Source organism: Stenella coeruleoalba, assembly GCF_951394435.1.
Source record: "Stenella coeruleoalba genome assembly, chromosome: 14".
Lineage (NCBI taxonomy): Eukaryota > Metazoa > Chordata > Mammalia > Artiodactyla > Delphinidae > Stenella > Stenella coeruleoalba.
The window spans coordinates 82,340,901-82,350,891 of record NC_137160.1 but is presented as its reverse complement, the minus strand read 5'-3'; the positions used below and the strand labels follow the sequence as shown (position 1 = coordinate 82,350,891).

The following is a 9,991-nucleotide window of genomic DNA, read 5'->3' as shown; positions in this document are numbered from 1 at the left end:
CCCACGTGACCCCCTCCACAGCCCGTCAGACCCCAGGCCCAGGCACGGCGACCGACCCCACCCCTGTGCACACTGTCCACTCAGAGGCACAGCGGTGGCTGGGTGGGGAGTGACAAGGGCAGAGCCTTCCCCCATAAGGGCCCTGCTGACATCTGGAAGGCCAAGTGCAGGGAGGCCTTGGCCCCAGAGACAGAGCCCAGCACTCAGGTATCCGTGCCTCCTTACAGCAGTCAAGGCCCTGCGGCACAAACGCAGAAAACAGCCTGGAGGGAACTGGCTTCAAATCCAGGCTCTGCCACTTAGTCGCTTTGTGAGCCCTGGTATCGGGTGGTACCACACTCCCCGCCGCTGCCAGGACGGAGCTGGTGCCAGGACGTGTTAGACCAGATCCCACCTCCTTCCCGCCTTATTGCTTCTGCCAGTGGCTCCAGCCTTGTCTTTACTTCTCAAGGACTCAGAGCGCAGAGCGGGCCTGCTCCAGGTCCCCAGGGAGCCCCAAGCCTGGGCGGGCACCAAGGACAGCCTGCTCCACACCGTGGGCCCAGCCGGGCCCCTCCCTCTCAAGACAGAAACTAGCATTACCTGTCTTGACAAACTCAACGACAACCGTTTAGAGAGCATCTTTCTAAAGCAACTGAAGGGTCAGTGTCTGCGGTTCTAGTGCACTGCGTGGGGGGATGGGGGATGAGCAAAGAAAACCCAAAGATACAATCCAGAACTTCCAATTCTGCAGAGTCCGGCTTTTCACATATTCGTCAAACATGTCTCGCATGTGATCAAACTGGCGCCGGGTGACGGGGACGCCCGTGGCAGGGAGCAGCTGCTGGCAGGAGCTGAAACGACAGGAAGAGTCCAAGGAAGCTCAGCGTGGCTGGGGGCCAAGTGGGCAGGCCCAGGCGGGGAGCCTGGGGAGAAGGAGGAGGGCAAGGGCTGCAGCGCTGAGCAGAGGCCTCCACCAGCGATGAGTGCCCCCGCTGTGCCGTGCCAGTGAGGGCGGGGTGCCACCTGAGCCCCCAGGCCCCGCCTCACATGATGGTGGTGTTGAGCTCCTCGATTTCCTCTCGCAGCCGCCGGGCCTCCTCCTGCATCTGGCTGCGCTCCTGCTGCAACTTGGTGATGTACTCCACGGTCTTCTGCAGCGTGATGGCGTGGCTGGTCTGCAAGGGGCGGCCGGGTCAGGGCGGCAGCGGGCGCGGCGAGCCCGCCATGTCCGCCCATCCTGTCGGCCCTCCCCGCCCTCCGGCCACTCACCAGCTTGGTGTTATTAGAGATCAAGCTGTTGAGGGTGTCAAAGCCCATCTTGATGTTGAAGCGCCTTTTCTGCTCGGCTGAAATGTGCTTCATCTGCCGGTTCTGTGGGGAAATCGACCCGTCACTGTGACACAGGGACCCCTCCCCTCCCCATCCCACGCCCACCTGCTGCCCAGATTAGGGGCAGATTGGGACCCTGAGGCCTCTAGAGAGCTATGTGGAAGGAGGGGCGACAGGAAGCTAAAAGGCTCCAGCGGGAGCCAGAAGGGGGACGGACGGGACTAGAAAACCATCCCTGCAGGAGAGAGCACAGCAAGGGCCCGAGGCTGCTGCTTCGGCCCCTCCCAGCCACCCTCACACCTGGACCCAGTTCTGACAGCTGCCGCCTCCTCCCTCTGCTCCACAGGGCTCAGCGCTGGCTCCTGGGCTGAGGGCCACTGTCACCACGGGGCTGGGGGTAGGTGGGGGGTGGGAGGGGCCACCAGGCTCAAGGTTAAAGCAGCAAACCTCCCTCTTTCTGATGCCGCCCCAGCCTGGCGTGGGACACCCCTCAAGCCCACGGTTCTTTCCAGTGCGTCTCTAGTAAGGGCCGCAGTCATCCCCAAAGCCCTTGCCTCCCCATCCTTCCAAGGGAATCAAGACCCAACAGGTACCTTTAAAGCAGCCACATTTTTGGGGTCTGCAGATTTCCCTGAGCAGTTGTTCTGGGGAGACTGAGGACTGGGGCTCTGTTCTGAAGCACACGGAGAGGCCTGCCCTGAGTTCGGGCAGTCTCGACCTGAGAAGAGCAGAGACTCCCCTTAGGGACCAGGCTGCACCAGCTGCACACAACACCCACCCTGAACCTCCATGGCAGCCCCAGAGCAGAAACAGGAGGAACCCCTGCCAACAGGCGGGGGCAGGGGGTGGGTTCCGTTAGGCCTGACGGACGCCAGCTGGACGCTGCAGTCACAGGTCTGGGGGCTGCGAGGAGGCCTGCCTCCTGGGCCACCAGGGGCCCCTCTGCAAGGCCCCTCAGTGTCTGCAAGGCTGTAGTTCTCACCCTGGGTGGCGAGCACATGGCTACCTGTTCTTTTTTTGTTGTTGTTCTTTAATTTCTACATATATGTTTTCTCACACCTTTTTCAATTGTACCTACCCCTGACATTTTTTAATTAAAAAAACCAAAGGAAAAAAAAAAAAAACCAAAGCGCTATTTTACCCACAAAGAACATGGTGGAAGAAACCTGTGGCCCAGGCTCCAGAGACACCCGCAGGAAGCCCCTCCCTGACCCTCCCGGTCAGTCCCGCTTCACAGCACAGATGCCTCAGGCTCAGTCCCCTCTGCTCGGCTCTTCTCCCCACCCTGCTCTCAAGGCTCTAACCTCCGGGGACCTGCCTCAGTGGACACGGCGCCGTTTCCCTGAGCCGGAGCCCCATACAGTATTCCAGGGCCTGACTCATAGCCAGTCTGTGTCTGTATCTTCCCAGATGAGGGTCCTTATTCTTCAAAGCCTGTCCTGGGACAAGTCCCTGTCTGACCCCTGTAAGTAGAGAGCCTTCCCCCTCGTGTCCTGCACTCCACCTCGGGAAGATGCCTCTGCACAGGGTGCCGGGAGCAGCTGCCACGGTTTTACCTGAGACAGGAAGACACCTTGGTCTCCCTCCGACCTGGTACCTGGCTTCTCCCCAACCCGCAGCAGAACAGCCTCGGGAAGATCATCTACCCTGACCTCTCAGCTCTTCAGACGTCACTGGGCAATATCAGTCCTACCCCGGCCACCTCACCGACGGAAGACAAAGCTGGGGAGGAAGGAAGGGGGCTCCCGAGGCCTGGTGCCGGCACACCGTGGGGGAGGGGAAGACCGGCCAGTGCCGGACAAGGCTGGGGGCTCCTGTGGCTACGGCAACACCAGGCTCAGGCTTTCTGGAAACTGTCGACGCGGACCCCTCAATTCCTTTTTTATTTTTAATTTATTTAATTAATTTATTTATTTTTGGCTGTGTTGGGTCTTTGTTGCTGTGCGTGGGCTTTCTCTAGTTGTGGTGAGCGGGGGCTACTCTTCGTTGTGGTGCGTGGGCTTCTCATTGCGGTGGCTTCTCTTGCTGCAGAGCACAGACTCTAGGCACATGGGCTTCAGTAGTTGTGGCTTGCAGCTCTAGAGCGCGGGCTCAGCAGTTGTGGAGCTCAGGCTCAGCTGCTCTGTGGCATGTGGGATCCTCCCGGACCAGGGCTCGAACCCGTGTTCCCTGCATTGGCAGGCGGATTCATAACCACTGCGCCACCAGGGAAGCCCCACTCAATCGCTTTTGTGGATCAGAACTGGCAGCTCAGAGCCAGGCCTTTCTTTTTTCTTTTTAAATTTTAAAAATCTTTTTTGGTCACTTCGCATGGCATATGGGATCTTAGTTCCCTGACCAGGGAATGAACCTGCACCCCCTGCGTTGGCAGCACAGAGTCTCCACCACTGGACCCCCAGGGAAATCCCCATCAGAGCCGGGCCTTTCTGAAGGAGGCTGAGCGATGTCTCTGCGAGCACACGAACTGCCTGCACTGCAATGCGCCGGCTGCTTTCCCTGGTTTATTCTGCCCTTTGCCGAGCGTTTCCCTAGCCTGGGCCACTGGCAGCTTCTCACCACCCGGCCTGGAAACCCAGGGTCAATCCCGGGCACCATCGGCAGCCTCCCCAGTCCAGAGCGGGCCCGTCACTCCACTCACGCGGTCCCAACCGTTCCAACCAGACAGCAGACTCACTGGCACCTGTGGCAGGGACCTGGGCGATGCCCCCATGTGGTGGGACCTGCTCGCCCTTTACCAGGGAGTCCGGCACTGTGCTGGGAGAGAAGAGCCGGGAGATGGGAGCAGGCTGGCTGCCCGTGCCGTGGCCAAGGTCTGTCACCAGGATGCCGCTGTGGAACTCTGTGACCCCAGGAGCCTGAGGGGACACAGGGGAGAGAGGTCACCCCCAACCACAGTCATGCTGGGTGAGGGCCACCCAAGGTTATAGGATGCTAAGGGCCTGTCTGGGCCACTCACCCTGGCGATGGCAGCAGGCGTGATGACCATGTTGGACTGGGACACGGTGGAAGCCAACATCCCTTCTCTCTTCAGAGGGCCTGAGGTCATGATCACCGCTTGGGGCTGTCCTGAAAAGGTAGCTGCCAGAACAAGGGGGAGGTGAGGGTGGCGGCCCACCTGGGGGCCCCAGGGCTGACCAGGCTGCACAGGGCGGGGCGGGGGTGCCTAGGAGCAGCACACGACCCCTCTGCTGCCACTGAGACGTCACCTCCTTGCTGCAGGGCATGGAGACAAAGCTACTTTTTTGCAGCTTCTCCTTGGAGGGGACAGATTACAGACCTGGGACAGAGATGACCAGGACCATGTTTTTTTCAAACTGGGTTGAGACTAACTAAAAGAACAAGATAGAATAGAAAAAATAGACTAGATCTACACATGTAGTCTTCCATAACCCTTCTGTCTCCTATCACGGTGTGTGTGTCACGAGTTTGCAAGCCTGGGGGCGGGGGCTGAGGGCGGGGAGCCCCCACTTGCTCCCCCAGCTGGCTCACCTGGGCCGAGGCGAGCCTTCTGCAGCACCAAGGACACGGGCTCTGGCTTGGGAGCAGGCACTATTTTGGGGGGCTGCTTGTGCCTTCCCCCAGGCAACGATACGGGCTTGGGGTGCACGAAAGTTAAACGGGGTTGAGGAGGCCCAACGGTTGGTGGCCGGCTGACCGGAGACAGTGCCAGGCCACAGGGGGACACGGAGGGGGTGGGATAGTGGGTCGTGATGATGAGGCCCTGGCTCTGGCTGAAGGTGGTGGCAGAGGCGTCGTGGGTGAGGGTGGCAGAGGCCGTGTGGGTGATGACAGGGGGCGACTTGCTGACTTCGGCAAACTTCTGTGGCTGCAGGAAGGCAGGGGGAGTCGGGGGGTTCAGGGCAGTGGCGGGAGGAGGGCCTAATGGCAAGACGGGGGAAGCAGGTGCAGGGGCTGGGCTGGGCGACAGCAAAGGCATGGTGAACACGGGCAAGAAGGGCTGCGGGACACTCAGTGGTGGTGCAGAGGGACCTAAGTCTGCAGGCTGGAGAAAGGGGTCCCCCGGCTGGGAGGTGTGTTCACAGCCCTGCCCACTCGTGGGGTCCAGGGCCGTGGCTGCAGGGGGTGCAATGAAGCCGTCAGGGAGGCTCGGGGTGGGCAGAGCGGTGGTTGGCAGGATGCTCTCCTAAGGAAGGAAGAGAAGAAGTGAGGAACGAACGCTAGAGTCACACTGCTCGCTGTCACTCTCCAGCGCTGCACACCACAAGGTCCGACACAGTACCCGGCGCCTGGGACGATGCCCCGGGCAGAAGGGACAGAGGCGACATCTCCCAGCCCTGGGACTGCTAATCTGCGGGGGTTGGATCTGGGTCTCCCCAGGCATCTGCAGGGGTCTTGTTTCCATTAGGAACTCAGTGATAACACGGCTCAGACACAGCGACTGTCTGCACACACTTGGCTCTCGGCCTGGGGATATCTTGTTTCTAGAGTCCAGCGGGGTCCCCCCAAAGTCCCTGCCATCTTCTGTTACAGAGCAGGGGCAGCCTGGATCACAGCTGCTCACGAGGCTCCCCCAGGACAGTTTCACATGTCAACTTCTAGAGAGGTCACCTCTTCCTAAAAGGGAAACGCTACAAGGAATCAATTGTTCAGATCTCAGTCTCTATAGGAGAAACTCTTCACGGAGCCAGATGGAGGGAGAGAGGGTCAGGTCACGGGCGCCTAACTGGATATGGGCACCAGCCCGAGAGTCTCTTAATGGCAGAGAGCCATGCCTCACTCAGCTCAGCCGTCCCAGCAGCTGGTAACCAACTTGCGCTGAGTGCTGAGTAAAAAGTAAAAGAAATACACGGAACTTCCTTTTCTTAGTGATCTGCGTTTTTCTTTGCTGTCTCACTGGCCCAGTCTTAACTGGTCAAGACAGAGCCCGCTGCACACAAGGTTATCTGGGCCTTAGGCAGGAGCATACGTTTACTGATAGAGTCTCCCACCTCACGGACACCTAAGGATGCTTCCAAGGAGGGCTAGGATAACTTCTTTACACATTATATGTGAGTTCACTGCTGGATCTAGTCACCCCTAGCACTTTGCTTATGGCTGCAAAGGTCTGAGGACCAGTCCGGTGCCCCTTCCCCCAAGTTCTCTCTACCTGAGCAGGTGGGCTGTTGTGATCTGGTGCAGGCCCTGAGGCGGGTGCAGGCAGCATGGAGCTGAAAATGGAGCGGCTGGAAGAGAAGAGGTCTGAAAGACAACATCAGGGGCTTGTGAGCTCTGTGCCCATCACTCCACTGCATTAAGACCCAAACAAATCAGGCACTGAACCCCACCTTACCCAGAGGAATGCCATGGCTAGAGGGCATCTCCCCGCCCCCCCACCACGAGGTAACTCTGCAGAAGGAGGCCCTCTGCTTGGAGCTGCACAGGCTGGCAACCAGTGTGGCCTCTGAAACACTCCCAGGCCTGGGTGGCACCCGCTTTTACAGTGGCAGGAGCTCAAGGACCAGTTCTAACTGCAGGAAACGGCGAGGAGGTGGCTGTGTCGTCAGCGCACTCTGCTGCCTAGTGGGAGAACTGCTTACAGTCAAAGCCAAACCAGAGGCTCTGAGACGTGGAGGAGGAGACAGAACGACATCCCAGAAACACTTTCCAGGCCTCACAGCTACTAGCAAAAAAAAAAAAAAGTTCTGGAAAAATTCTAAGTCCTCTCCCTGGTCCATTCTAACAGTTGCCTCTATGACAGGGAAGCAACATCCACGTTGTCCTGGGTAAAGGAAGATGCAGGTAGCCGTGCTCTTTCTCTGCCCCAAGTCCTCACCCTGGAAAGGCTCAAAAGTGTCCATAAAGTCCAGGTTGGGCTGCAAAGGAATCAGCCCCGGTTGAATCATGTCTGCATTTCCCAGATGTGCTGTAAGAATCAGAAAGGAGACAGAGGAATCATTTTGCCTTCTCAGACCATGTGCTGTAGGAACATATTAAGGGCCTGGAATGCATCTTCCTGGCCCTGCTCGCATTCTAGATTCTTCCGAGGAGAAACGTAGGCCACTGGCTGGGATTTCTCATCAGTTCATGGGCATCGTCCGCCCTCAGAGGGCAGGAAAGAGAGTTTTCGCAGGAAAGGTAAACTGAGTGTTTGGGAACAGACACCCCCCAGAAGCCATGAGCAGCTATGCAGAGACCCCGGGTTCTAATTTCAGCCTGTGGGCTCTTCCCTGAGGGGTTAACTGGACAGCTGCACGCTGCCAGGTGAGAGGCCAGCCCAGGAGTGCGAATGATTTTCCTGAGAGTGAGTCACAGGCCCTGTCATGCGCCCCAGGCCCCTGTCCTCTGCTGAGGGACAGTATCAGAAATGTGAAACTGGTTCAGACCAAACCTCCACTGTTCCCTGGCGGTGGCACCACGGGCCTGACGGGGCCCCCACACAGCAAGGAGGCTGGTCAACCCTTCTCCTCACTGCTCACCCTAGACAAGCGACAGCAGCTCAGGGACGGCCCCGAGGCAGAGCCTGCCCTGGGGGCCCGGTGGAGAAGGCAACGTTTCCAGTCTAGAGTCTAGGGGCGGGTTACCTATTTCGCGCGGGTTGGGCCAGGCCACGGGCGGGTGCGAGGAAAGCGTGGAGAAGAGGGTGTCGCTGAATTCCGACATGAGCATGTCTGTGTTCAGCAGCGTGTCCTCCTCCATGGGGACTGGGGTCTTCCAGCCATCCCCGTGCTTGTGCCAATAAAGCATGTCATCGTCCTGCCACCGACGGGGGGGAGGACAAACCAAAGGGACAAGAGTGACGTAGGGGTTCCCAGCACATCACATCAGGGAAATACGCTGTACTGTTTCACAGAGCAGCCAGGGATCCCATATAAGAGATGAGGTGAGGGGGTGGGGAACTGCAGGGAGAATCCCCCTCCAGCCCCCAGCAGAGAACTGGCTTGTTTCCTTCACATCCTTCACGTGAGGTGGGGGGGGGCCTCCTCTAGCCCCAGGGTGCACAGGGGCTACCTGCTGCTGCAGTGCTGGGCCACCCAAGTCACTGCTGTTTCTTGTCAAAGGGGGAGGGGTCCCATGAGGGTCCTCATGGCCCCCAAGCTCACACACCTGGGCCAGGCTGGAGAGGTCCTCATCCTTATGCTGCTGGAGCTGCGGAGAAAGGACAGAGAGGACCAAGGTGGTCACTCAGGGCCCAGCCAGGGGACGAGGCCCTCGGCCTCTCCTTCCTGGAAGGGGCTAACCTCCAGAAACATCTAGGCCTTCTCTCTCTGGGAGGCGGGCGGGGAGAGGGATCCTGCCCCTGCCATCCCCAGGCCAACGCTGGACACAGAGGAGATTCCCAGCCAGCGTTTGTGGAATAAAGAGCCCTGGCTCCTAGCTGGAGAAACTGAGAGCAAAGGGGTCACATGACCAAAGCAGGCCACCACTTGGGCTGGGCTAGAATGCTGGGCCAAGGAGAGGGGTGGCCAGCTCCGGGCCACAGCCTTGGGGGCCAGTGTTCTGAATCCGGGCTCACTTCTTCCCTCCCCTACGGGGCTTCCTGAACGTGCTCTCTTTGGAGCCCGAGCCAGATACCCTTTTCTTGAAGTAGGTTCTCCACTTGTGATACTCCCGGATCACGATCTCAATGCGGCTTTTCCAGTACTTCCCTTCCGTGGTGATGGCCTGTGGGGAGACGCAGGGCAGAGTGAGCAGGGGCGCTGGAAGAGCCGCCCTGCCAAGAAGCAGGTGTCTGTCTCTGGAAGTCAGGTCCGGGCAGTCCAGCTCCGAGAAGCAGGCTGCCTGCCTGCGGCTTCGTCCACAGAGTGCGTCCCGCCTCTGCTGGGCCACGCCCGGCCTCTGAGTGAAGGGGAGCTTTCATTTCATGGCCCACGATAACCCAGGGGGCTTCGGGGGCCCAGGTCCTGGAGGCTGGGCCGGAGCAGGGGTCAGACAGAGTGCCTGGCAGGGGAGAAGCACAGAGTTCCCGGCGCTGGAAGAACCTCCAGAGACCCAGGCTAGCTCTCAAATGCCCTTAGCCTCCGCCACGTTTCCAAAGGGTGAAAACAAACAGCCCGTCACAGAAGGTTCAGGTGGAAAGTGACCTCTAAGATACAGTTCAGCCTCCCCACTGTGCAGGGCGGGGAGCCCCTTCCACAGCAGCCTTGAAGACCTCTGGTGACGAGGCGTTCACGACGGCCTCCGAGAGCCCACCTCACTTTCAGATTCCTTTATTTTTTTTAATGGCTAGAAAATATTAAAGCAAGTCCCAGATATCCTATCATAAATCCCACATAATTTCACCCAAGAATACTTCACTGTGTGTTTCTGACAGTGAAGAATGTTCACCGTGAATAATGCAATATTATTACCAGACCAAAAAAAGTGCTATTCCTTAATACTAACACCAGATCATGTCCTATGGCTCCCAACTGTCTTTCATTAGGTTACTTTCCAAGTTTTCCCCTTTTCATGGTAACAGTGAGACATGCTTGGACAAAGCTAAAAAGATGCAGAAGAGTAAAAAGTGAAAGAAGAGTCTTTCCTCCTCCTCACTCTAATCCCACGAGGAAACAATTTCTGTATATCCTTCAAGACATTTCCTATGCATGTGTACAATCACACAGACACACGCTTTAAAAAATTCACCTGAAGATACTCCAATACTGTTGTGCAACTTGCTTTTATTCACTTACTATTTCTTCAACATCTTTCCCTCTCAGTATATAAAGATCTCGAGTTCATTCTTTAAGAGTTAAAGATG

General features: G+C 58.0%; 1 protein-coding gene across 2 annotated transcripts in view; it reads right to left on the bottom strand.

Annotated features, from left to right (window-relative positions):
* MLXIP (MLX interacting protein) overlaps positions 1-9,991 on the bottom strand; it is a 60,689-nt gene that overhangs the window by 6,493 nt on the left and 44,205 nt on the right. The window contains exons 4-15 of one of the 2 annotated variants that reach the window (XM_079943176.1): positions 8,824-8,913; positions 8,356-8,397; positions 7,833-8,004; positions 7,085-7,174; positions 6,419-6,510; positions 4,801-5,455; positions 4,268-4,389; positions 3,950-4,166; positions 1,905-2,029; positions 1,252-1,353; positions 1,030-1,157; positions 710-833 (exon numbers count right to left, since the gene is read on the bottom strand). In XM_079943176.1, the coding sequence (XP_079799302.1) occupies positions 710-833; positions 1,030-1,157; positions 1,252-1,353; positions 1,905-2,029; positions 3,950-4,166; positions 4,268-4,389; positions 4,801-5,455; positions 6,419-6,510; positions 7,085-7,174; positions 7,833-8,004; positions 8,356-8,397; positions 8,824-8,913 (1,959 nt within the window). The remainder of the gene's footprint in view (positions 1-709; positions 834-1,029; positions 1,158-1,251; positions 1,354-1,904; positions 2,030-3,949; positions 4,167-4,267; positions 4,390-4,800; positions 5,456-6,418; positions 6,511-7,084; positions 7,175-7,832; positions 8,005-8,355; positions 8,398-8,823; positions 8,914-9,991) is intronic. The other variant, XM_079943177.1, reaches the window with a different exon arrangement.